Below are 27907 nucleotides of genomic sequence, written 5' to 3'. Positions count from 1 at the left end.
TCTGATTCTTGAAAGAAACATTGTGCTTTAAAAAAAAAATAAACCAGTGATGTTGCTTGCGGGCAAAGGGTTTTACTATGTTGCGTTCAGTGGTGTCTTGAACTAAGACAACTGAAGATCCTTTGTCCCTTGTGAAGACAGGCCACTGATCAAAGCAACAGGGTGTAAACTTTACAGAACTAGCATATTCCAAGCATCTGGATGAGGTCTGGCTCTGCCTATACCTTTTTAAAATTGTTGTTGATATAAGATGTGTTTGTGCAGCACACCTGATCTTCACAATATCCCCGTGTACAGGGGCTGCAGCCAAAGATGCTGTAGGGCTAGCATGGGCTCCACATTTGCACCACAACTTTCTGATGTCCATGCTAGGGTGTTCCAGTGGGGAAGGCACACACGTTTTGGGGAGTGTCTGCCTGAATGTTACAAACAGGAGTGCGACTCACGCAGGAACACAAACACTTCCAGTGTGGAATCTGCATATCTTTCAATATCTTGTGTTGAATCCAAAGTTGGGTGAGCAGACCATTCAAGCAATGGCTCTTTCCTGTCATTTCCTCAACCTTTCACCTTGCAAAAAGCCTCAGTGGACAATTGGGGGACCTTCCTGATACACTAGAGGACTGCAGTGAGAGAAGAGAATGGTTAAAAGTCTCACATGAGTGGAAAAAGTCACCCTTCCATAGCAGTCACTTCCACCACAGCCCATGCTATTCAGGATGGTCCCCCAACCCTATGGTGAGGCTTTTGGTTGGATATAATAAAGGACAGGAAAGACCCATAGTTGTCTTCTGCTCTCTGTCTTTGGGTCTACCTTGAATATAATGATATGTCAATGAGCCTGTGCTTATAATTATACTGATACGTTTTCCAATTCATTTCCGCTTGTATGCTATGAAATGCTAGAGCTGTTTAGCAAAATGGCAGAAAGGTTTGACGACATGGTCTCTGTACATAAGGATTTTTACCATAATAAATTGCTGTGTTAACGCAGAAAACTAACTAGGCTGACTTGCTGGAATTTCCTCCTACCAAATACAAGGCCTTTCTAGTAGTTATAATTTTTGAAGGTCAGAATATGGGGCCACAATTCATCCACTGTGTGAAGCTTTATTATGTAGTGTTTTAAACTTTCCCATCTTGGCTTTGTTGAGAGCAGACACAAATCAGAGAAGTTGTAGTCCAAACTTTATTAGGACAAAACAAAGCATAGTTTTGAAACTTCTTTAAAAGAGAACATGCATCTTCCCACCCTCCTTCTTGAAATATGGAGAAATCAGGGGCCATAAAGGAAGCAAATGTCAATTAAGCATAGGATTTTGTTTCTCATCCACCCTCCTATCACAAATACATCCTTGCGCTTGTTCTCTCTGCTCAATATAAGGTGGTGGGATGCAACATTAATTCAGTAAACACATGGTTTTGAAAGGGCAGCAGAACACATTACTATTTGGAAACTAGATCCTCCTGAAAGGATGACAAAAATTCCCTTATCTGAATTTTGTGATAAACTGATCCCCCTTATTCCTGGGTGTCATCTGAGCAGTTCACAAGGTTAGTAGTGTTTGCTATCTTGAGCATCTAGTCTAAACTGTAAGGTGTTGGTGTGGGATGCAACTGAGTATTTTTCTAGTTTCTTTAGGAATAAGTGTCAGCCACACTTGACACGCCATCAGTAGATAATATTCCCACTCTTAAGCGGTCACGTGAGGGCAAAGTTGAAGTGAACTTGCAAGACAGTGAAGGCTTTGCATGAGTGAATCATGTTTATAGGTCTTGTGAGGATCCTCAGGGGCCTTTGGCGTCCCAAGTGTATGAAACTGGTCCTGGTCACTCATAGAGCATGAAGACCAGACACAACTACTCCAGGAAACCTAGGAGAAGCTATAAGGAAACATATCATTCTAATTAACTCATGAGAAGTTAATTTCCTGTAGCTCTGATTAGACTTTCAACAGTGCTAGAGGCTCTAGAAATTGCTTGGGCCTGATTCCTGACCGCTGCACCTGTAAGGTGGGTGCCTCATGATTCCCTTGCCCTCCTCCTCCAGCTGCCAAAACTATGTGGCTTTTCTAGTTTTCATCTGCTTCTGCCAGTGCTTCCTGCTCAGCTAATTGAGTACAGAAATGGTTTAGAGCTCTCTAGAAATGATGTTGAAATTCTGGTGGCCATGTATCCTACTTCACTGAGAATAGTCATCTGTATGAAGGTCTGCCAGAGGACAACCTTCTATTTGAAGGCCTGCCTGGTCGAAGCAGTGGAGGTTGGTTCATTAGAGTAAATGGGGCTAGCCTTCTTACTTATATCCAGTCCAGGGGGTGACCATTCCTGTCAGCTTCTTTCGTCTTAGGCTCAGTGTTGCCCTTGTAGAACTCAGCAGGGAGGAGCATGGGGACAAGACTAGATTTAGTTGACTCTGCCTGTCATTGGCTCTGGCTCCTCCTACTGAGGGGCTCCCTGCCTTTACCCTACCATTTTCAGTGTTGACCCACCACCACCACCACTGGATCCAAGTCCAGTTTAAAGCTAAAAAACCAAAAGAAGGGAGAGCAGGTGCCTTGAAGGTGGCTGTGATAGTTAACATTTGAACAGAAAACCGAGCAGGCACACAGACTTCCCCACTAAGGTGAGATGTAGCTCTGGTCCACACTTCTGTTTGTCCTGCTCTCTACCGCTGAATTAGAGCAAACATCAATTGGGTTTTCTGTAGATTGATGCTTGCTCCAATTCAGTGGTGAAGAGCGGGTTTTCTCGGGGCAAATGGAAAATTGCTCGGACCAGTATCTAGAGAGCATGAGAAAACCTCTTGGACCTGTGCTTCCTAGGCATGGGACAAGCAGAAGTGTGAATGAACCCAAAGTGTACTACTACCAATTAAAGGAATCAGTTCTAAATTTGCATCTCTCTATAAATTAACATACACAAATTTTACACGAATTCACACCCTCTTGGCTCCTGTTTCTTGGTGAAACATTTCCTCTCCTTTGTGCATACAAGAGGCCATTCTAGTTGGAATGGTCCTCTTAACCTTTGCATTCTCTACTTTTGATCCTGAGTGTATTCTTGCCTGATCATTTTTTTTTAAAAAAACAAACAAACACACACATCACCGCTAAATTTAAAAGTAAGAATGGATTAAAAAGAGTACAAAATTTTAAAAAACTACAAAATATGAATGTGCTTCCCCACACTGGGTTGCTTCTCATTAAAGTATTATTTCTCATTATTAGAAATAAAGCATTATTTCTTCACGTTTCTCATTGAAGTATTATTTTCCATGGGAAATATTGTTTCCATTGAGTAAATATTTCTGTTGAAACAACTCTAATAAGTCTATTCAGTTACTGTCATACAGAGCTAGTCTTTATCTAGGAGGCTATTCAAATTCTAAAGTAGTTATATACAGACATATCAAAAATTCAAGTAGAATTCATTGCACATTTACTTGGCATAAGTAGGGCAAGCTGGAATAGTATGTGGGGTCCAGTGGAAAGATGAGAAGGAAAAACCACTTTATTTTTCACTTTTCCAGGAAAAGGGAAGCTGCCCCATGGTGTGCTTGCAAAATGTCTGAAAATGATGCTAGAAGGGAAGTGGAGAAGTGGAAGAGCAGAGGCCCATAGTCATCAGGTCAGTGCTGCATATAAGAAACCAGCCTCATCTGGGAAGTAAAGGTTTAGCTCAGCAAGTCAGTGTCTCTGCTTTATCTGAGAGGAGAGAAATAGTGGATATCATAATCAATGGCACCTCCCTATTAAAAATCAATGGCACCTCCCTATTAAAGCAGAGTGTTAGGGTCTGCTAGTTTAGGGATTTGTCCAAAATAGCAACTGAAGCCACTGCAAATTGAAACCATCATAAATCCAATCAAGAAATCCAGGGATTTATAGTGATATAGGGATTTATGAAAGGGCTTGGGACTTCCACTAAAGATGTCACCTTCTCGATAGTGGCACCTGCCCTGTGGAACGCCCTCCCATTAGATGTTGAGGAAATAAACAACTATCTGACTTCTAGAAGACATCTGAAGGCAGCCCTGTTTAGGGAAGTTTTTAATGTTTGAAGTTTTATTCTGTTTTTAGTGTTCTGTTGGGAGCCGCCCAGAGTGGCTGGGGAAACCCAGCCAGATGGGCAGGGTATAAATAATAAAATGATTATTTTTATTATTATCACTCCTGCATTCTTTGGAAAAATCAGAATGAATATACTGGTTTAAGTGTAGAGTGATATCTACTCAAAGTATACATCAGCTTCAGTCCTCTCTCTAGTAACCAAAGCTTACTTTAGTATTTGTTTTGAAATAGATCACTCTCCTTTCTGACTGTATGTTAACAAACTCAAATAATGAAATAAGCTTTGACATAAACTTTTTGCAATATGCCAGGCCATTCACTTAATGAGTTGAACTGGCTGACTGGACCCCAGACTGCCAGGGTTTCAAAATCTACACTGCAAGTTTTTGTCACATCAGAGAGTCTTCCCTTCCTGTTGCCCCCACAGAACACAATTCACACGGACAGGTCATCAGAGCGAGCCTTACTGCTGGCGCGGCTGGTTTTGCTGAGCCTACGTTTGTCGTGGAAGTAGCCATTGGGAACCAGGGTGGGTGTGGAGCTGTTGGCGGCCTCCGAAGCCTGAGAATAGTTAACTTGGATAAATGGCGCTTCCCTGTCTGCGTCGTCTTGGTTGTGAACCCTCTCCGTTGCAAAATTGGCAGTGTTCTGCTGAGAGGCCATTTTGTTGCTGAAGGGACTGATAAATTTTCCACCAGGGTTGGCCAAACACTGATTAAAATCTGGAGGAGGGGTACAGCTTTGGCTCATCTTTGCTTGGGGGTCTGTTTCCAGTTTGCTAGTGACTGGGCTGGGGCTGCGTTTGTAAGAAGGGGAGAACTTCTGCTTGGCTTTCTTCCATCCCAAGTGATATAGTTCAGCCAGGCTTAAGAACAGGGAGAGTGCTGCTACGGCCAGCATGAAAATGATAAAGATGTTCTTCTCAGTCGGCCGAGAGACGTAGCAGTTGACTGGATGGGGGCAAGGCTTCCGTTGACAGATATAGAGCGTCTCAAGGAAGATTCCATACAGCATGTACTGCCCAATGATGAATGCTACCTCCATGGTGGTACGGATTAAAATGCTGCAGACGTAGGTGTTCAACAAAGTGCCTTGAAGAATGATCCTCCCACTTGGCTCATCCCAGCAGGACAGCTCCGCCTTCTCGGGCGCTTGGTACTCCTGCTGGTGGAAAGAATCTCCCTTGCTCTGAATTGCTGTCGACGCTTCTTTGGCCTCCTTTAGCTTCCTCTTCTCCTCCATGCGCACTGTGTGCATTGCATGTCCCATGTACAGCAGGGAAGGGGTGGAGACAAAGATGATCTGAAGGACCCAGTACCTGATGTGGGAGATGGGGAAAGCTTTGTCGTAGCAGACATTCTCACAACCTGGTTGCCGGGTGTCACACATGAAGTCGGACTGTTCATCTCCCCACGAAGACTCTGCGGCTGTGCCCAGGACAAGCATCCGGAAGATAAAGAGCACGGTCAGCCAGACTTTCCCCACCACTGTGGAATGCTTGTGGACTTCCTCCAGGAATTCTCCTAGGAAGCTCCAGTCACCCATTTTGGCTCAGCAGAGAGACTGGTCTCTGAGGGAGAGAGAGAGGAGAGAGAGAGTGTGTGTGTCTTACTGAAATAATCTTATTTATGCAAAAAAGTACTTCTGTACTTCCATATCATCTCATATCAGGGCAGTGTACAATGTTATAAGATATAACACCATTTTTAAAAATGCAAATGCAAATGCAATGGAAGAGAAATAATTGCCAATAAATAGTACTTCCTCTGTAGATAGAGTGGCATTTGAAAGGCTCCAAAACTGCCACAAAAGCAACTGTGGAAGCAGATAAAGGCAACCTTTTTTTGTAGATAAAGCATTATACCACTTCATTATAGTACAGTGGTACCTCGGGTTACATACGCTTCAGGTTATGGACTCCTCTAACGCAGAAATAGTACCTCAGGTTAAGAACTTCACTTCAGGATGAGAACAGAAATCATGCTCTGGTGGTGCGGCAGCAGCAGGAGGCCCCATTAGCTAAAGTGGTGCTTCAGGTTAAGAACAGTTTCAGGTTAAGAACGGACCTCCGGAACGAATTAAGTACTTAACCCGAGGTACCACTGTACTATACTGAAGTAGGATGACTAAGTCAAAGTACTTCTGGAAAGTTGAAAAATGTGTCACTTGGTCTCAGCATCACCAATTCATATTTTGCCCCACTGTGTTGTTTTAGTTGTTTAATCTAGCAAAGAAATTGATTGACAATATCATAATCCTAAACACGTCTACTTAGAAACAAGTCACATTGAATCCAGGAGGGAGTACTCCCAAAAAAAGTAGGCAGTGGATTGCAGCCTAAAGCTTGCAGTTCTGCTTCTTTTATACATCAAAACACCCCTGTAAGCATATCACAAGTACTCTCAGCCACCTTGCATGGGACCACTCATGCCTAAGTCTTTGGTCATACACCCATTGCCTGTCTACCATGAACTCACTGTGTGATGACCTCATTTAACCTAGTAGCCAAACTCTCCAGTGTTTCCATTCACCACGCCTCTACTTGCGTATCTATTTCCCTTCCTCAAAACAGTCCCATTGTAAGCTGGGCAGCAGAACACAACTTTGAGTGAGCGAATGCTGTTCATTTGAGAGCGGGTGTCTACACATCTGGATGTTGCGGTCGACATCCCTATGGCACTGTTTCTTTGAGATCACCCAGCTATAAAAACCTTTTGTTACTTTCTTTCAGAGGAGGGAAGTTTTCCCTTCCTTGTTTTCATGGCCATAACTTCCTTTTGCTTGTGGTATCACATGAACTGAATGAGAGGGAAGACAGAGACACCGTACTCCATTACTCTTTGCTCCAGACAAAGCAGCGTCCTTGACAAGCAAAGAATAGCGAAGCAGTTTAAAGAACTCCCTGTTACGAGGTGGGCAGGCCATTCCAGCCATGTAAGCTTCTGCTTCAGAGAACTCTCTTTGTATGAACTTCTGTTATTTGCTGCGGGGAGGCCAAGAATCCTTCACTTAAAACACACACACACAGAAAGCTTGGAGGCCTAGCTAAAATTGGATCTGCAGGGATATAAATAGCAGACCTCAACAGCTAGCACTATGTTTTCCCACAAGAAAGGTGACCAAAGACTGTTAGCCCTGCTAGTGATTAAATGTATTTTTTTAAATGCATGGCCGTTTCCCTACCATATGGTACATGGAAGTCTGTTGGCTGGTGCAAATTTGAATGAAAATCTGTATGGCCAATATAAGTTTGGGAAACTTGACTTTTGGACCCTTTCCACATAGACCCTTTCCACATAGATCTCTACTAGGAAATGAAATCCCCTTGCAATGGGGAAAAGGGCCTATCTGAGTCTGCCTTCAGGCCCTTCTCTGTCAAATGCTTATTGTGATGGGTGCTGAAGTTGTGATGGGTGAAATTAAGATATTCACTGCACAAAAGGAATGCTCGAAGCTAAGCCCATCTAGTATGGATATTCTTTAACAAGGATGTCTGTTCAAAAGGAAAACATTGATGCCGTTTGCTTTTGGTGCCTTTTAGATGTTATAGCAGTGGCTTTGGAATAGTTTTTCCGTAGCTTCATCCCATGGTGTGGTTGTAACATTTAATGGTATGGCACGGTGCAATCAGGGCCAATTGTGTTGGTTCCTGATTCTGGTTCAGCTACGATCATATATGAAGGACTTGCACAAATGGCCACACCTATGCAGTGCTGAGCTTTTAAACATTATGACAACCATTCTCATCCTTTGGTCCACATATGTTGTTGGACTACAACTCCCATCATCCCTAGCTAGCAGGACCAGCGGGCAGGGATGATGGGACTTGTAGTCCAACAACATATGGGGACCCAAGGCTGCAAAAGGCTGCATTATGGCCACACTGTGGGATGAACCTCATGGAAGAATAATTTCATATTTGAAGTTGACCACTGAAAGGGCTTTTACTGTGTTGGCACCCATGCTAGAAATTTATCCCAAGGCAACTTTGCCTAGTGCCTTTAAACTTTGAAGTATCAAGAAAAGGTTTCTCCAGTGTGAAATTGTTTTTGTAAGTGCCTTGAGAGCTTCTGCCCCAAAGTGGGACATAAATCTCTCAAATAGACACATACATTTTAATTAAAATAAAAAGTGACTCTCAGGGATGACTTACAGCAGGGCAATCTAAAATCAATGCAGCATTCAACATTATGTTGCTGCTTTTTAAAACTGTACCAAATAAACGAGATACTTAACAATAATCAATCTAGAACTCACACTACAAAGGGAGAGGGGAAAAAGAGGCTAGTTGTCTCTGAGATGCTCTGAAATTTCAGAGAGTGTTCTGACTCATCATTAAAGTGCTGTAAGAATCTCTGTTGTTTTGCTACACATTGCTCTCTGAAACCACAGAGATTATTGTAAAACAATTGAATTGGAAAGTATACTCCAAAAGCTTCCCTCCATGTTTATGAATGCTGTGAATATACTGAGTTGAAGGACTGCAAGCAAAGGATAATGCTAAGTGGCGTTATCATACCTTGGGTGTGAGTGTGCTGAATGCTGCTGCACAGATGGGTGTTTTACTTCGTATCTTTATCAGCGAGTTCAAAGCTGATTGAACTGGCATGTAACAAAGCATGTAAATCTTATGTCTGGTACTAAATTGGGAGGTGTTGGATACGCCAGCGAGGACAGCCAAATAATACGGATGAACCCAGGAAGATTAAGAAATACTGTATTGACATAGTCTGAGTGCGGTGGAAAGAGAAGACTACAGCTTCATTTTTGAGGCTGTATTGTGGTGCAGTCAGTAAAAGGGAGGTTGCTTTTATTTGTTTATTTAAGGAGACGCAGGGAACAACATGGATAAATGCCTCGTAGCAAAAACTTAGCATGATACTGGTCTAAAGAAGGACATCATACAGCTTTCTCAGCGTTATATGGAACACCTGAATTTTGCACAGATGCATCACAAGCTGTATTTCTTGAATTCCATGGCGCTTGGCTCCACTGTTTACTCTACCCCCTTCCAGTCTCTTTTCATGTACGTGTGTGTATGTGTGTATGAGAGAGAATATCTAACTGCGGGTAACACTCCATGCATCACAGTGGGCTTTAGTTCACAAAAGCTTCTGCCATAACTTCTGTGTGAGTTTTTAAGGCACCGTGTGTTCGCTGGCTTGCTGAATCAATGGTTTTTAGTTTATCTTTTTTACTAGAACCTCAAGATTCATCAATTGGAGCTCGTGGTTTGGGTGCAAAACAGTGGCTCAAGAGGCCAGGTAAATTACCTATGAGTGCAATGGCCTGTATATACGTAAGTATAAATCTAGTTCACTACAGATCAGGGATTCTAACTACCTAATTTAGGGTGGGGTAGGTAAGGTATTGTAACTTGTGACTGGGAGACAGGAAATCCTTACATTGCAAATTATCCAGCAATCTACCAATAGATCCTGACCTTCCTTTCTCCCACACCTGTTCTAGTAGACAAATGGACAGATGTTTCTGTCCATTGTCAAACATGTGACAATATGTCCACATTCTAACCTACATACAAATTAGCTAGAAAGGGGAAACATAACACAATCCAGAGGGGGCTGGGTTTTTAATTTTTATGGGAGCAAATTAATCAAACACATTTTTGAGCAGTTTTGTTTTTTCAGTAGATATTCACTCAATATTTAAATATTGGGGCTTTTTATTTTTTAAAGTCTCCTTTTAAAAGGAGGGGAAATCAATATACTACTTTTTCTTTTTCTTTTTGGTTCTCTGATGAGATCTTTTGGTCTGTTCTCGATCCCCACTGCTCCCGTAACTGCTCATCCGTTCTATTTCTTTCAAGTGCCGTGATGACACAAAGGAGACAAGGACAGTGGAGGAGGGTATGTGAAATCAGCCTACAGGCCAAAGAGAAAGGAGCTGGAAGAGGAATGATTGCCTATGCTGGTATGCTTCAGATTCCTTCCAACCGAGTACTGACATTCCCAAGGGCAAAGTACAGGGATAAAATAAAATGTATGTGATAAAAATAATGCATAACTTGCTTGCAACAGTGAGAATACTTTGCATAGTTCCCAAGAGACTGTGGATTCAGAATCTCACCATTCTGAACTTTGAACCCTTAGGAATTGTCTCACCATTGGAAAATCCAGAGAGAAGACACAGGGGCAGCTGAGACTGTTCAGTTTGGTGTCTGATTGGTTTTATATATAGTGCATCACCCAGAATTTGCTAATGTAGAGACTGCTACAAAGAGGAGCCATGTAATATTATTTGTGCTAGAACCATAAGCAAGGAAAGAAACAACTATCTGATTTTTCAAAGACATCTGAAAGCAGCCCTCTATAGGGAAGTTTAAAACGTTTGATGTCTTACTGTGTTTTAATTTGTTGGAAGCTGCCTCGAGTGACTGGGGCAACCCTGCCAGATGGGCTGCATCACCACCACCACCACCATATCTGGACAGGCAAACATACTCCTCTGCTGCTGCAGCCTCTGGTGCAACGTAAAATGTTGAGTACCAAGCATGAAATAGCCTGATCAAGCATGTGCAGTTGAGAGCCAGTGTGGTGTAGTGTTTAGAGTGCTGGACTAGGACCTGGGAGACCAGGGTTCGAATCCCCACTCAGCCATGAAACTCACTGGGTGACCTTGGGCCAGCCGCTCAATCTCAGCCTAACCTACCTCACAGGGTTGTTGTGAGGAGAAAATGAGGAGGAGAAGTATGCAGGCCACCTTGAGCTCCACGGAGGGAAGGCGGAGTATAAATGTAATAATAAACAAACATGCAAACAAACACCTCCCATGTGCTGGTTAGGTTTTTGTACAAAGGCTGAGGGGAAAGAGTTCAAATGCTCAATGCCATACAGCAGTTGTGACCCTACCACTACCTAATGTACCTCACAGAACAATTCTAGTACTTGTGGTCTGTTAACTGGAATGAAATTGGACACATTCCAAGTGAAAGCACAAGTTTGTGATGATAGTATTTGGGGATCATTCCTGATGGAATGGTACTTTTATTTTCCCTTACTGAATAGCTGAGGGTAAAGAGGGCCTTGATTTTTCCAGAGACCTAACATACATGGACTGACATGCAAATATCTACACATAGATACATTAAATAGGAGTGGGATAATACATCACACACACTCACAAACCAGATATCTAGTTTCACATGGGGCATGCACTACATACCGTATTTTTTGCACCATAACACTCACTTTTTTCCTCCTAGAAAGTAAGGGGAAATGTCTGTGCGTGTTATGGAGGGAATGCCTACGGGTGGCATGCCTACGGATTTTCCTCCTCTAAAAACTACATGCGTGTTATGGTCGGGTGCGTGTTATAGAGTGAAAAATACGGTAATCATCATATGGGAATTCATTGGCAGAGATATTGAGGAATTCCAAACAAAAAATAAATTAAAAAGTGGGAAATCTAAAGAGCTGTTTCAGCTGAATTCAGATCATGGGCAAGTTGGCTGGTTTTGCACAGCTTGCCTCTAGTAATAACCACTTCAAAAGAATAACAATGCAATTGTACTTGGTGGTCTAACACAGCTTGGTCCAAGAGCATTTGGTTTCTCTGGTCTATTCATCTTCCCATAACACCCTGACTGTGATGAGGCCAGCTCCAGCATTCTTATAACTCAAGTAAAGAAGAAACTTCTGTTAGCAAGACCACTCATCTGTCTCTAACCATAGGTAGCCCTTGATCTCTAATTCTATGTACAGGTTCTTCTAACTCCCATTAAATAAAGTAGGACATAGTCTCAAGTCAAAATGCCTCAGAACAGTTTGTTGGTTTCTAGAGGTTATGGCAATTAGAAGAAAGCTCTTGTCCTGTCTTCTACTTCCAAATCATGTGACTTTTTTTTTTGGTTCCCCTCCCTAAAATTAGTGTATTGTCAGACTTTATCACCCCCACTAAAATATACTTTTTATATAATATTTTTATTAGTTTTCAATTACAGTCCAATAATAGCCTCATTATTAAAAAAAAACCCCAACTTATAATGCAATTGTTAATATCAATTGTTCAAATACTGAATTATATAATTTAGCTAAAGAGCCCCCCCCCAAGCTAGATTTGATGGTTTGATGATTTTCATTACTCCTGCTTTCCAAAATCTTATTCATTTCAATTACATCTGTAATCATTTTATTCACTTCATAAATAATAAAGGATGGGGACAAGTCAGCTCCAAGTCTTCATAATAAATCTTTTGCAAAATAGAGCTTCCCTTCCTTTTTCCTTTTTCGACACACACAATTCCGTTTGATGCTATAGTCCATATTTATAATCCAATTTATTCCATACTTGCTTGTATAAATATAATTTGAACTAACATAATAATAATAATAATAATAAATTTTATTTATATCCCGCCCTCCCCAGCCAAGCCGGGCTCAGGGCGGCTAACAACAATCAAATAAACAATCAAATAATAACACATTCTAAAAATTTTCATTATAAAAATTAGTTAAAATCAAATTGATGGCAACCGATTAAACAAAATTCTGTGCAGGTTGCCAGAGGAGGGAGTCAGGCTGCGCCCTGACCAAAGGCCTGGCGGAACAACTCTGTCTTGCAGGCCCTGCGGAAAGATGTCAGGTCCCGCAGGGCCCTGGTCTCTTGTGGCAGAGCGTTCCACCAGGTTGGAGCCGCAGCCGAGAAGGCCCTGGCTCTAGTTGAGGCCAGCCTAACCTCTCTGAGGCCTGGGACCTTGAGGGTGTTATTATTTGCAGACCGTAGGTTTCTCTGTGGGGCATACCAGGAGAGGCGGTCCCGTAGGTACGAGGGTCCTAGGCCGTTCAGAGGACGGTTGCCGAATCATAAATTTAGAGAAGAAAACTTTAAATAAAGAAACCGTAGGCTCGCCTCCCCCCACCGTCTTTTGCACCAAATGAAGTCTTATCTCAAGTTCACACCTTAAAGTCCTTGCAGTTGGTTTGTTCCACAGTTTGTGATCTCATCTCTTCTAGCATGCACCTGTACTTTAGTCCAATTAAGCTCTAATTAACAGGCAAACCTCTGTTTCTTAATGGTGGCGCTGGAGGGTTTTTGCCAGGCAAAGTGCTTTTATACTCAGCGCCTCCCTGCCCCCCACATTCCATGCCGGAGCAAGAGCCAGGTACCAAGACAAACTGCAAGTGAAGCCCATTCCCCCCTTTCCTTGGGGGGAATTTGCAAGGATAATTACCCTCAATCATCCTTGTTTTTCCTTCGTCAACAATCTCCTGCTGTCTTGGAGGCTGCCTTTGTTAAGTCAGAACAGACCTGGAAGCCACCCCTAAAATATTCTTATTTAGATCAGGCTGTTTAGCAGCACACTTACCTGGGAGTAAGCTCCAATTAATGCAAGGGGACTGCTTCTGAGTAGAGTATGTATAAGATAGTGCTGTCAGTTTTACTATGCATGTAATGAAGAGCTAATATTCTACAAAATGCGCACATACAAAAAAGAAACAATGTAAAGCTTCCAACTAAATCTAGCAAGAAGAATCCAGCCATATGACAGCAAAGTTCATCTCTAGTGGTTATAGGTTTCTGCAGTTATCAGATAGCCTTCTCAGCAACAAGAATCCGTTTAAATTAAATAACGTCAAACTCTCTCTAGACATTAAAGCTTTCTTTGGTTATCAGATATCAGTGTTATATGAAAAAGCTGAACAGGAAAGCATAAACGGCTTACTGTTTAGGAGGTAATAAAAACTAACAAGGACAGCATTCATAAGGATGTGAACTTTCTCACATTAGATGGACACTATTAAACAAGGAAAAATACTCCAAAAGTATATAAATAACCCAGCACATGTCGTCCTTTTTCTGTGAACAGAGAGAAGGTGGCTGCCTCACCTTCTGATGGTTCTTACTACTGCTTGTTTTAAATTTAAAGAAAACCAGTTCCAAATTCTTACTCCCTGAGCTTCCCGCAGTTTGTCACATTGACCATTTTACTCACCTGAATGGCCTCTTGCCTTTAAACGACTCGTCGTTCTGTTACTCCGTGTAGAGTCTTACCATGGACTTTTGAACCATCTTCCCACCGCTTTTTCTTTCCTCCTTTCCTTCACCTGTGGTTTCTCACACCCCCTTTGTATCTCCTTCCTCTATGTATACCCGCTTCCCTCCTCACCTTTTGTCTTTCTCACCCCTCCCCTAGTCACTGTTCTAGAAAAAGGAGTCATTTTATAGGTTTCCTCCACCCCTTGTCCGCTTTCCTCTGAGGTCTTCCCCTTGTCTCTGCAGGCCTGCGATGCTGACTCTTGCTCTTCTCCCTTGTCGAGAGACAAGCGCTGCACACCAAGCGCTCTTCAAATAGCAGGTCACTATCAAGCTTTCCTTGAAAGTCAGGAACAGTGATGCCCCTTCTGCAACCAGAGCTCTCTGAAGGCAGTTTTACCCGCTGAAGAAGGGAAAGAGTTAGGGTTGAGGGGCGGAGGCAGGCTGTCCCTTGTTGATTCTGGAAAGCGCAGCCAATCAAAGCATAATTCCTAATGTTCTGAGATTCCCTTATTCTGACAAGAATACTTTCCAGCAAGCCTGGTTGGCGGGGGGGGGGGGGAGCAGAGGAAATACGCATACACATAAATCAACATTTGTGCATGGGTCAAAAGTTAAAAATAGAAGGAGCGGGTTCTGGATCATGTTTGCAACACGAACAGCCTATTGAGAAGAACGTAGAGAGTGACCCAGCATCAATATCAAAGCTTCAGTGGAGAGCAAGAGCTTTGTTACAGATGAAAGTGTCAACTGAGGGATGTTACCTGTAGCAAACAGGTTTTACTTAGGCTTGGTGTGTGCTAGGAAGAGTGAACCACACTTCATAGGTCTCCCCTCAGTGTGTGGCATGCCCTCCATTTTGGATGAAATATTGTCGTTTGTTGACTTTGAGACTCCCACCCTGTCCTCTTTTTCAGTTCTGTCTGTCAAATTTTCAAATGGTGAGATATTCCCCACAGGGTGGTAAATGTGAGGGGTATGTCTGAAGTTATTCTCGTATGTGTGGCTTCTAATAAAACGTACATTGTTCTGCTATTATGAGTGTTATGTTCTCTGCCTAAAATGAGAAGGCAGCCAGAGGAGATCGTCACAGCAGCCATGAAGTCCTGAGCCACCCCAGAGCCAGTCGCCTCAGTGTGGATGTTGAAGTCCCCTAGAACCAGCAGTCTGGGAGTCCTCAACATTGCCTCCAAGACCGCAGCAAAGTGAGTGGTAAACCAGCAGAATCCCTAATCTGTCCCGATTGCACAACACCAGAAACACACACTCTAGATCCCTCCCCCACCTGACTGGATAGAGAGCCTGGAGAGACAGAGAGAATTTCTATAGACCACAGCAACTTCCCCTCTCTGACCCTCAAGTCTGGCCTGATGCTGTACCATGTACACAGGTGGGCACAGCTGAGTGGGACCAACTCCACTCTCTTCATCCACCCAGGTCTCGGTGATACAAGCAAGATTGGCCTCCTCATCCACAATCATGGATAAAGGAGGTATTTATATGGCAGCTTCCAACAGTGAGATATGCATAAAATGGCTCACAACATAATAAATTGGTGTATTATTTAATGCAAAACACTGAAAGGGAGAGGTTGGGGGAAGAAAGCAATATTGTTGCTGTGTGAAACGGCCAGTTGTAGCTACATTAGCCATGCATCTCAACTGGCACTCCTCAACTGCGAACCTGCACACCGCATTCTCTTGGAATTGCAACACTGAATTTTTTAAATGGTCTTCACTTCAACTATGTCTGACATTATGAAATTACACTCAGGTTCTTACACACATCTACACAAATCAATCAATGTGGTGCTTAAAAGGTGTGTGTGTGTGTGTGTGTGTGTGTGTGTGTGTATAAAGGGTGTCTGTGTCGTAGAATGGTGAAAAAGTATCTTTAGGCAATATGCAGAAAAAGACTGGAATATTTTTTTTCTTGCTGTGGTTTGTTTGTGCGATTTGGAATAGGGAATATGGTGTGGTACTTTACCCTTTCCCTACCTGCCAATTTCCTGCTCCAGATCTCTCCCCAAGCATCTTTTACTATCAAAACTCCAAGTCTGTGTTTATGCTTGGAGACCCCATTGCAGAGGCTAATGGGGAAAAGTCTGGAGTGGGGAAAACAGTGGGTGATAAAAGAGTTAAGCACCTTCTCCGCTTTTTGATCAGCTTCAATTTGTCCGGAGAAAGCTAACTTTCTTGTGAAGCTCTCTCCTACTCCATATCTATTGTTAACAATGTGCAGTTTGTCCCTTTGTGGCAAGGAAAGAAATGCATTGTCTCAGGGAGGATGTCTTTTACAAATGCAAATAATACTTACGGTAAATATGCATTTGGTTTTTAGGCTCAGAGAAGAACCTGTGGAGTCATGACACATGTTTATTCAAAAGCCCATGTATAATGCAAGAGTATGAGCTCTTTTTGACTTGCAGATAAAGGCAGAGCAGCAAAGCAAAGCATGAACATTCATTGCATTATTCTACACATTTAGTTTGATAGACTGGCTCAGACCGTTCAGTCATTGCTATAGGGAGAGAGAAAGCCCCTGTAATGGATTTTATGATGATGTGATGACAGCAAGGAGGAGACACATTAGGTGCAGATTGCCTAAACCGTGGTGATGTCATGTAATATGTACAAACATCCTAACTGTCTTGGGGAAAGTTCACAGTAATAGCTTGCAGCTTCAGTTTGGCTAGAGAAAGCTCTCGTCCATCCTAGGGCTGGACAGGAGGGCCTAGGTGGGGAGATTGCAGTTTAGAAAGCTGAAAGTGGAGAGTTTTCAGGAGGCAGATGGGCTAAGGAGTAGACGGTAAGCCTAGGGTCCAGATGGGGCTGAGCTGAAGAAGGGAAGGAACTGAACCGAAAAAAACAAGAACCTCAGAAGAGAGTAGGGGGGAGAAGATGAAGCCTGCAAAAAAGTCAGGGAACTGGGGAAGCAACTGTAGAAAAACATTCCAAGGCCTAAATATAGAAAGAGCTATGGGGAGGGCAGGGGGAGATGGAGGGAAGGGAGAGATGAATCTGCTGGCCAGGCTCTATAATGTAAAGAACACATATATATCTTGGAGAATGGCAGTGGTAGAACATCTTACATGCAGAAAGCGTCAGGTTCAATCCCTGGCATTGCCAGGGAAGGCTGGGAGAGTTCTGTACTTGAAACCCTGAAGAGCTACTGCCAATTAGTGTATTATTTATATATTTCATTAAAAAATCAAACACTGTTTGATTGTAAGAACAACAACAACCTCAAAGCGGTTTAGCATAGATTGACCAAGAAACTTTATACTGTTTCTTACTATTTGTTCAAAAGGGAGGTCTCTGGAACCTCTGAAAACAGGATTGTTATACAAAGAGAGCTGTCAAGATTGTTGCAAAGACAAAATAGGAACTTCCCTTACATGCTGTCCTGATTGCAGGAATGGTAGCAGACATGTGAGACAGACTGATAATACCGCACAACAATAAATACATTGCACTTTCCATTAGTGCTCAAAACTCTTCCTTCTATACGTTACTTTAGCATTTCCTACAACAGCTCTGTAAGGCAGGCAAGTATTATTATGCCCATATGAGACATGGAAACATAAGGAGGTTGAGAATGAGGACCGAACTACAGGTGTTCCAATGTTGCTATTCATGCCGTTGCTCCATTCACAGATAAAACAGGGCTGTCTTCCTTTTCACAGTAAATAAATCATGCAGGAGAGGGATGTCTGTTGCTCCATTTTTCTACCTTTCTGAAGAGTAAGCTATGAGTGGAAGAAAGTGGCTGGCGCAGTGAACTAAGGGAAGGGAAAGTGTGAAGAAAGGGTATTCACTACCTTTGGGGAAGAGCCAGAGCTCAGTGGTGGGTCACATGTTTTGCATGTGTAAGGTTCAAGGTTGAGTCCCTGGGATCTCCAGGAAAGGCGGAAACCATGGAAAGCCATCGCTAATTGGTCTATAGATGGTACTGAGCTAGAAGGGGAGCGGGTGGCGCTGTGGTCTAAACCACTGAGCCTCTTGGGCTTGCTGATCGGAAGGTCGGCGGTTCGAATTTGTGTGACAGGGTGAGCTCCCGTTGCTCTGTTCCAGCTTCTGCCAACCTAGCAGTTCAAAAGCACACCAATGCAAGTAGATCAGGGGTCAGCAAACTTTTTCAGCAGGGGGCTGGTCCACTGTCCCTCAGACCTTGTGGGGGGCCGGACTATATATATATATATTTGGGGGGGGGGAATGAACAAATTCCCACAAATAACCCAGAGGTGCATTTTAAATAAAAGGACACAGCATTTTATCCAAGGGCACCAGGCAGGCCCAACAAATAACCCAGAGATGCATTTTAAATAAAAGGACACATTCTACTCAGGTAAGCCATCCCCCCCCCCAAGACTCTCCCCTCCCTTCTCCACAGCACCGGATGAGCACCGGTGGCTGCTTACCTGTGTCTTGAGAGTGGAAGGGGCTGGCGGCAGGGGGACGATGAGCAGCTGAATAAGGTCCCAAATATAAGCCACACTTAAACTTTTCACGATTGGAATTTGGGGGGAAAGTGCGGGTTATATATGGGCCATTATGGTATGTGATGGAATTTTATGTGAAAATTGTGTAAATCAGAGAAAGAGAGAGAGAAAGATTTATATTTTTTTGCCCCGACATGCATCACTTTGTGATCATTTTACTACTCATTCACTCAGTTTGGAGAGGCCCCTTAACATGTGGGTATAAGACAGCTGTTTGTCGCTACTGAAAATGAACTTTATTCATTGCTGAGGACTGCAGTAGCTATGAGGCTATCCACATTTGGAAAACACAAATGATCTCTGGCCTTCTATACCCCTTAGACTGGGTAGTTCAGGATCAGCCTGAAGTTCTCCAAGGGATTTCCTACTGGACAGCTCAGCTGACCTGAACAGCTGAGAGAACTGAGAAGTGGGGAGTCTTGCTAAAATGAACAAATTAAGTTGAGGATATTGTGCACAAAGGGCTTGCCCTTCCATGTGCTTGCATGCATAATTCTTTCCTGTTTCTTCACCCATTCAACCGAAGTTAGAAGCCAGGAAGAAATACAGATTTTTATTTTTTTCAAAGAAAACAAACCCACTCGCAAATGTATTTTAGCACAAAATGATTAGTTTAAGGATAAGCTCTGTAAGACAGATGTAAACACAAAGTCTATGAGGCTGAAAGCATTAAAATTAAACTATTCAACTGTACAGAGATTTTTCTTTTTAAAAATGTGAATTTTGATTGCCTTTCCTTCATAGCTCTCAGCTCTGACTTAAAAAATGTCAAAATCAGGGAAATACTCAAAATTTAAATTTTACCTCAAATGGTGACATCTGAAATTCAGAAATGATATCTGAGATCATCATTCAATTTTCAGGAGTATGGTCAATTTCATTAACGAATATGATGAAAATAAAGTTTCTATATTCTGTTCCATGTGACCTATGCTATCAACTATTGATTGCTACAGCCTGTCCAGTGTCATATTTAACACTAATTTCCTGTCGGCTGCTGCATTTCAGATGCTGTCAAGTGATGACAGCTTCTGCACATCAGCCATCAAAAAATGCTAACTACTACTGCATGTCAACTGTCACAGATTGTCCACTTATGTGCATTGAACCTTATGCAGCATTTTAATTTAATTTTATGCATGCTTATACTCCAGTAACTGTTTGAGGCATTTGATTCTAAATAGAGATAATAGAAGCATTCTTTTGCATAGATCACTTCTGGAGATTAAATCCTATAACTTTAGATTCGTCGTCATTATCTTCATATTATTCTCCACTTATATACCTTAACAGCCTTCCTCTCCCACAGCCACAAGAAATCAAGGCAATCAGTCCACTCAGAGGTACAACTGGTAAAAGGGGAAATAAGACCATCCTATTTGCATAATGGGTAAGAAACAAAAATTCTAGTTTGCAAAGTGGCAAACCAAAGGTAATTATATTTCCTAAAGTAAGGACTTCCCCGATGTGAACTTTGCATTAGCTATTGCAAAACAATTCAGCACTTGTAGCTATTTTGCACATTCTTTATGCTTTTTTCCCTTGTTATCCGCCAACATTCATTCAGTTAAAGCTGCAATTCTGTGCACAGTTGAATGTAAACTTCACTAAATGCATTGTGACTTACTACCAAGTCAGAGAGAAATTCCTTTCTACCCACCATCCCAGAGCAGAAAGTGTGATTTGGGATGATGTGTGATTTGCACAGGACATCATCTTGAATCAATAAAATCTGCTCAAACCTCATTAAGCAAAAGAATTTCAGTGTAAGACCCCAAAAAGGACCTACAAAATATACTCCCCCCCCCATTCATTTTATCAGATTTTCGATAGACAGAGGTAGGGGCACAAAAATAGACGGATGAAGAGGTTTCTACTAATAATTTAGCTTTGGGGTTGATCTTTGGACTTGCAGGAACATACCTTCTCTGCTTGTATATCCAGGAGGGATCCTTGTCTGATTGAGGACTCTTCAGATTGGATAAACAAATCTCAGAAGAGTGTCAGAGCAGCACGTCTTCTTATCAGGCAGCTGCCAGGAGGTTCCCCCAAAACCTGAAGGAAGCAGGCTGTAGGGTCTCCTAGCTTCTGAGTGCCGTGTGACATCCCCCAGCAGCTGTCGGGCTCCTACAGAGTCATCGTGGTGGATTGGGTTATAAATGTGGTCCCAAGAAGGCTTTATTGTAAGCAGTGACTTGGCTCTAGCCGAGCACTTCCTCTGCCTTCCAGCCTCTCTATTTTTAATGAAGGAATCTGGGGCTATCGCAAAGGAAGTCAAATTGTTTTAGGAAAACAATAGCAAAGTAACTAAAAGTTTATTGGTTTCCTCCCTTGGGGTCTGCGATGGAGTTGTCAATTGGACTGAAAAGATAGACGTACTGTTTGTTTAAAAGACTTAATTCACTGGACTAAATCAATCTAGCTTATGTCATTTTTTTTTAAAAGAGCGAGATCGTAGACTGATATGGAAGTGAAGCAGCAGCTTAAAAGTGCAAGTAAGATTTGATCGTTAAGCTATGCTTTTTAGAGTTTATGGTTATGAAAGGATTGGCTTGTATCCAACAAAGTTGTTCCATTAGCACAAGGACTTCTGCCTGTGGAACTGGACTTCTTCTCCCTCTCCTGCTCCAGGGGGTTGGGGGAACCACCTCCAAAAAGGTTGGGGGTATGTTGGAGAGCAAAGGGAGAGGAGAAGAAGAAGGAGTCCTGTTGTGCAGGCAGAAGTCCTTGTGCCAATGGGATGACTTCACTGAAGCCAACCTGTTGCCTCTGGACCCAAGTGTCCAACTCTCCCTAATACTTACTGTCCCTGCAATGTTTCCCCACTTGAGTCATTCCATGTTAAGTCTAGGCTTGGAACCCAATTCCCTGATGCCACCAGCTTTGCCAGCCTTCCCACATCTTAAGACAAACTTGGACAACCTGATGACCTCCAGATGTTTTGGACTATGATTCTTATCACCCCCAGCCAGTCCAACTGTGCTGGCTAGCTGGGGCTGGCAGGAGTTGTAGTCAAAACCATCTGGAGGGCACCAGTTTGGCCAAGGCCATTTTAAGAACTATAGAAGAGGCTCTAAGGGGTACCTTCAGAGCAGGGGTGGGCAGACTTTAGGCATCTTGAATTTAGGGTGATTTTTACTCAAACCTCAAGATGTACCAACCATAGTCAGATACACTTTCCTAGAATTAAGGAACAGGGTGTGTTGAGAATATGCTAAACCCAGGAATTTGTTTTCACTATCAGAAGGGAGCCCACAGTCCTGCCACCTTTTGCTAAACAACTGGGAGCCAGAATGCTTGCTGATCTACTGCACATCACTTGGAGATCTACTAGTTGATCCCAATCTACCTTCTGCCCATCCATTTGTTTGCTATATGATTGGTCTGGGATACCCTAGACAAGAGCAGATTTTATTGCTAGATATGTCTTGCACAACTTGCAATGGTGTGTTGCATAAAGGTACCCAGTGAAAATATTAACGGGTTTAGATGTGGAACACATGAATAAGATGTATATGTTTTTATTGTGCCTAAACCCTGTTTATGGAAATGCCTCATTTGTAGATGATCCCCCATTACATTTTTTTAAATAAAAAAATTACTGAACAAAAACTTCCACAAGTGAACTTCTGAAACGTCCATTTGTGATTTTGCATTGGCAAATTGACAGATTTGTGTAAAAGGGAACCTCCTGTTTGTAAACAGGTGTTCTGTCTATTGTGACAGTGAGTAGACTGCGCCAAAGTGCTGTGCCCTCAAGAAATTGTTACCAGTCAGAGTATATCACGGGAGTCCTGGAAATGGCTGTTTCCACAAAGCTGCCAGCTGAGAAGCCATCGGCACTTTGGGATGCTAAACCTTACAGGGCTCGCTTCTGGAACATCTGGTGCAGGAGTCTTTTTCGAGACTACCTGCCAGCCTGCCCATTTGCTACATAAATGAACATCGCCTCCAGAGCCAGGAGTGCCAGGAGCAACAAGAGCTTCCACTAGATTAATATTATTCAGTTTAGATGATGAGGGACAATTGGAAGTGAATGGAATTGTCTGAACGCATAAGAAAAATACAGGCCTTTGCTGCCATAAAGCAGTTCCTGGCATCATTGGCATTCACTTTGCATCTCTGTCATCATCATCAGCAAACTCTCTTGATTTTGGGCCCACTAGATGTCCCTAAGTGTCGTATTGACTAGAATGGAGGCACCAACCCCTTCCCACCCATGTGATCTGGTATCTGCCCACTCCTTGCAATGAATGGATTTTGGAAATGTTAGTTTCACATTCTTGATGTCTCTCTCTTTTTTTGTGTTGCTCACACATAGGGCATTCAACTTGCCCTTGACACCTCATTGTCCAGCTAGCTTTGCCATCCAATGACTGCAGGTTGAGCATGGTTGTCAGCAAGGATTCCCTTCACATGCACATGCTTTGACCCTGCCAGTCCCAACGGGCACAAGCCCCACTACTGACGAGAAAGATCGCCACACTCCAAGTGCCCTTAAATGAGTAATGTGTCCCTGGGGCTTCAAGACAGACATGGAGTGCCTATATTTTAACACCATCCAATCAAGCGCAGCAAAGATACAAAGTTGTGATACGAAAGTTCACAAAGAAGAAGAAGATGAAGAAGATGAAGAAGAAGAAGAAGAAGAAGAAGAGGAGGAGGAGGAGGAGTTTGGATTTGATATCCTGCTTTATCACTACCCGAAGGAGTCTCAAAGCGGCTAACATTCTCCTTTCCCTTCCTCCTCCACAACAAACACTCTGTGAGGTGAGTGGGGCTGAGAGACTTCAGAGAAGTGTGACTGGCCCAAGGTCACCCAGCAGCTGCATGTGGAGGAGCGGAGACGCAAACCCGGTTCACCAGATTACGAGTCCACCGATCTTAACCACTACACCACACTGGCTGCTATGCAAACTCACACTTTCCCTCAGGATGGGATGGGCGCTTTGTTTCAGTGTTCTTGAATGGTTTGGTTGGTTGACCTGCTTGCTTTGCTAGCCATCCTTGAAGCCCCAGATGACTCGACGGCTCCATTTCTCACTTCTTGCCCTCAGACCCTTCTTTGTGCCTTTGACTGAACGTTGGAACGCTGAATGTTGGAAGATTCAGGACTTCTTCATGCAACACATAATTAAAACTCTGGAGTTCGCTCCCAAAGGAAGCAGTGATGGCCACCAACTTGGAAGGCTTTAGAAGAAGATGGTGGCTGTGCCCTGCCTCCACAGTTGGTGGCATTAATGCTTCTGAGTATCAGTTGCTGGAAACCCCAGGAGGAGAGAGTACTTTTGTGCTGTGCTCTTGCTTGCTGGTCTCCTGCAGGTGCCTGGCTGGGCACTGTGAGAACAGAATGCTGGGCTCGATGGGCTACTGGCCTGATCCAGCATGCTCCGAGCTGAGTCTGCATGTTTGAAACTATCTTACTGTATTTTGTACCCAAGAGTATTGTAGCTGTGTTCTCTTTGCTGCTGCAAGGAATAAGGCATGAATCACACCTTTGGATTGAGTAAGTAAAGCTTTTAAACTTACTTAACAGTGTGTGGTCTGTTCATTGCCAGAGGGTTAGAGAGGGGGGCAAGTGCTGCAAGCACACTAAATGGGATATGAAAAGGGGTCTAACAATCTATATTCCCACATTACGCTACTGCTTAACTCTGTGACCATTTAAAACTTTGCTGGGGACTCTCTCCCTCTGGAGAATGTTTTAAGTCCTGTGTTTTGAATCCAGGCATCCTGCCAATTTTTTCTTTGGCTAATTTTCCTCCCCCACAAAAGGTGCAGAGGAAAGTGAACCGAGTGAAAACCAAATGTCATGTAACAGCTGATTGGGTAATGTACAGAATTAGATATGATATATGTAATTGACACATCAGAATCCTGCCATTCCTTCTCACCTCCTTCAGCCCTTTAAACTCAGCTCCTTGGAGCTTGCATCATGTTAATACTTTACCTCATGTGATGAAAAGTATCTCTATTTACTTTTCACCACAGGCCTTGACATGTCCTGAAGAGGTTTCAGCAGAGCCAGGACAAAAATATTTCTGGGGAGAAAATGGGACCAATGAGCTTGCCATATACACCTGCTGTAACTGGACCGGTGTTCCAGGGAAAGTGTAGGTAATTTTCCTACTTGGGACATAAATATATATATTTAATGGTTCTCATAAATGTGCTCATGTAAAATGGGTGGTTTGTGTATGTGTGTGTGCCATTATCACACAATACTTAAGGGAGGCTTTTAGCAATCCAGTTCCTCTCTGGGTTACAACTTAGAGGAGGGTTCTTTATATTTATTATTTATATTTATAAAACTTTAAATATATTTACAGAAATATACAAATATTTACTATTATTTTGTGATGTCTACCTGTACATCTATCTGTATTGATATAATAATGTAGTAATTCTCCATCTATATTCTTTTATTTGTTATTAGAATTTGAATGCCACATTTCAGTGTTCAAATGTCCCCAAACCACTCACATCAAAAGCACAGAACAACACAACACAATCCATTCATTAATTCTGGCCTTAATCCAAGCGAGAGTTAGGCGTTCTTAAAGTCCATGCAACTTAGGTTGCCTTCAGTCAACCTACGTATGGGGCACTCATCCTGATTTGCTTGCACAAAGTTTGCAGGAGGTTCAACAATGTTGGCTTTTTGTAATTGAGCATTTGTTCTGAAGTGTCCGCAGAGAGAGTAAATGACATTTTGTCAAGCAAATGCTACCCATACCGTCCAGTGAATTTTCCTGTCACTTACCTTATTGTAAAACGACCGGATTGTGGGAAGTGTGTTTATTGTTCCAAATCAGCTTTAATTGTACAATTTGAATTTGATAGGGATGACTGAATCATACCTGAAAATGGCCTGGAAGCATCCTTAATGCGCTTAGGCAAGTGCATGACTTGGTGTTGGATTTGTGCCACTATCTGAGCCCACTCACCCCCAATCCAACTCCTGTGTACAGTATCGGTATCAACAGTATCAATCCGTATCACAATCTCCCCAGTATCAACAACAGGGGAGATTGTGGGAAAAGTAGGATTTGCCTGTTAGAAACTATTAAACAAAAAGAAGTGTTAACAGAATGGGTAGGGTGGATAAAATTGTGACTTTCACAGATTAGGAGGGTGAGGAAAAGCCCAGAGCCTGCCTTGAGGCATGATTTGAGGTATCTGCCTATTTGAGAGTGATGCATCAGTCCTGCATGTGATCCTCATATGGGCTAAGCAAAGCTTTTCGGAAAATTATTTTGTAAAGCAAAATAATTGTAAAGCAAAAAGAAATTAAACGGTTTTTCCAAAATCAAAGGGAACCAAAGACTGGTTAGCACAATGCACCCAGTATTTGCAAGCTTTGTTATAATGCCAAGTATACCACGGGATTTTACAACAGAAATGGCAGTTAACATAAATTAGACATGGTTTAAGAGGCAGGCGGAAGATTTTTGAGAGGAGCTTGAAAAGTGATGCCTCAAACTGTTTTCAAAGGCCTGTATTTGTTTTCCCCCTACATCCAAAAAGAAAAGAGGGCAGACATGGAGGAAAATTGATTCTAAAATGTGGGTTGTTGTTTTTAAAATAAAAATAAAAATGACGAATTATAATTTGACTAGCATTTGGCAATTGTTCCTTGAGCTTTCAGATGAATGACCTAGGAGTATATTGATATATGATGGCCATGAGCACTTTTAAATCCGACTAATTTCCATGATTTTGAATTATGGTGCTGGAGGAGATTCTTGAGAGTCCCATGGTCTGCAAGAAGATCAAACCTATCCATTCTGAAGGAAAACAGCCCTGAGTGCTCATTGGAAGGACAGATCGTGAAGCTGAGGCTCCAATACTTTGGCCACCTCATGAGAAGAGAAGACTCCCTGGAAAAGACCCTGATGTTGGGAAAGATGGAGGGCACAAGGAGAAGGGGACGACAGAGGACGAGATGGTTGGATAGTGTTCTCGAAGCTACCAGCATGAGTTTGACCAATCTGCTGGAGGCAGTGGAAGACAGAAGTGCCTGGCGTGCTCTGGTCCATGGGGTCACGAAGAGTCGGACACGACTAAAGACTAAACAACAACAACAATTTCTATGAGAGCATATACTTACACCCAATGGTCAATGGGTTGGGGTTTGCTGACCTCTTACTATTTCTGCAGCTTCTTCCAGATCCATCCAATCAGCATGAAATGTAGACTTTTCAGCAACTGAGAAGGAAGCCCTCTCACCCCTTGTGCTGACTGAAGCCAATCAGAGCGGAAGCAGATGAGTCAGCCACAGAGGATTGGCTCCTAGGTTCACTCTGCAAAAGGTGTGTGGGAAGAACACCAAGAAGTAGTTGTCCTGTAAGGATCCTAAGCTAAGCATTTAGGAACACTGGAAACATGGGGTGTTTCAGGAGTAGGGTGCCCAAGGTCCGTTATATGCCATGGAGCTTTGAGGGGAAACACAGCTTAAGTCACTCCAAAATAAAATATTGTGGCGCTCCGATTAATTGGCCTGTTTATGTGCACAGGAAATTGTAGATCTAACTGAAAGGCCACTCATGGAGAACTGCTTTGATGGCTGCAATGCATCCCTAGTTATTATTATTGTATAATTACAGGATTATTGTGTAATCTTAGAAGGAGACAAGGCAGTAAGGGTGTGTGGCTGCGATGGGGCATGGCAATGGTTAATGTGAAGGGCCCCTGCGCATCTGATTTTGCCACTACGCTACCACTTATACCTCTGATTTAAATAAATAGGAATAAAAAGTTGTTAAGTCAACCATACTGTGTGTGTGTCTGCGTCCGTGCGTGCGTGCACATCTTGGAAATGGTTCCATTCTTTGGCACTAATGAACATCTCATGCATATTTTTTGATTATTTTATTGGGCCTATCAGCTGGGGGAGGGCTCTCAATGTGCCCTGTTGACTTGTCCCCAAATTGGTAAAACTGCTGAGCACTTTCATAGTAAGCAGTGCTGTGTGTCTTGTGTGTGGGTGTGGGTATGTCTTGGAATAGCGTGCTGATCTTGAAGTTGTTTGCTAAATGTTGGCTCTTCATTAACTATATAACTTGCAAAACTTTTTAGCATGTCTCTTCTTCCATTAAAAACTCAAGAATGCTACTTTGCGCTTGAGGAATGGAGCTGGAATTCACATTCATTCAGAAGTTCACAAGCGAGAATTCTGTATATCTTCTTGAAAGTCATCATACCCTTGGCTAAAAAAAAAAAAGAAGTAGAAATAAATAGAAAAGAGAAATGAACCTTGCCTGTTTTTGCTGCTTTCAGAAAAGGAAATTCATTAGTCATGTGTTCTAGACATATTCTGGGAGTGATATCAAACACGCAT

General features: G+C 42.6%; 1 protein-coding gene and 1 long non-coding RNA gene across 6 annotated transcripts; one reads left to right on the top strand and one right to left on the bottom strand.

Moving 5' to 3' along the window:
- Window positions 1–1175: 1175 nt before the first annotated feature.
- GJA5 (gap junction protein alpha 5) lies at window positions 1176–20924 on the bottom strand. Of its 3 annotated transcripts, none has more exons than XM_081199688.1 (2): window positions 20491–20924; window positions 1176–5643 (listed from the first exon to the last, which is right to left on the bottom strand). In XM_081199688.1, the coding sequence occupies exon 2, from the start codon at window positions 5616–5618 to the stop codon at window positions 4509–4511; it is 1110 nt and encodes a 369-aa protein (XP_081055814.1). In that variant the 5' UTR covers window positions 5619–5643; window positions 20491–20924; the 3' UTR covers window positions 1176–4508. The 3 variants fall into 3 exon arrangements, with proteins under 3 accessions (XP_081055814.1, XP_081055815.1, XP_081055813.1); XM_081199689.1 differs by lacking the exon at window positions 20491–20924 and adding an exon at window positions 18487–18510; XM_081199687.1 differs by lacking the exon at window positions 20491–20924 and adding an exon at window positions 14026–14509.
- On the top strand, window positions 19875–27337 carry LOC308590064. 3 transcript variants are annotated; one of them, XR_014009666.1, is made up of 4 exons: window positions 19875–19957; window positions 21013–21062; window positions 24559–24680; window positions 26728–27337. It is a non-coding gene; the product is annotated as an uncharacterized lncRNA (long non-coding RNA). The 3 variants fall into 3 exon arrangements; XR_014009665.1 differs by lacking the exon at window positions 21013–21062; XR_014009667.1 differs by lacking the exons at window positions 24559–24680; window positions 26728–27337 and adding an exon at window positions 22889–24095.
- Window positions 27338–27907: the final 570 nt, after the last annotated feature.

The sequence above is a fragment of the Podarcis bocagei genome, assembly GCF_964188305.1.
Source record: "Podarcis bocagei genome assembly, chromosome: 6".
Lineage (NCBI taxonomy): Eukaryota > Metazoa > Chordata > Lepidosauria > Squamata > Lacertidae > Podarcis > Podarcis bocagei.
Note: the sequence above shows the minus strand (reverse complement) of the source record. Positions and strands in the feature narration are given on the sequence as shown.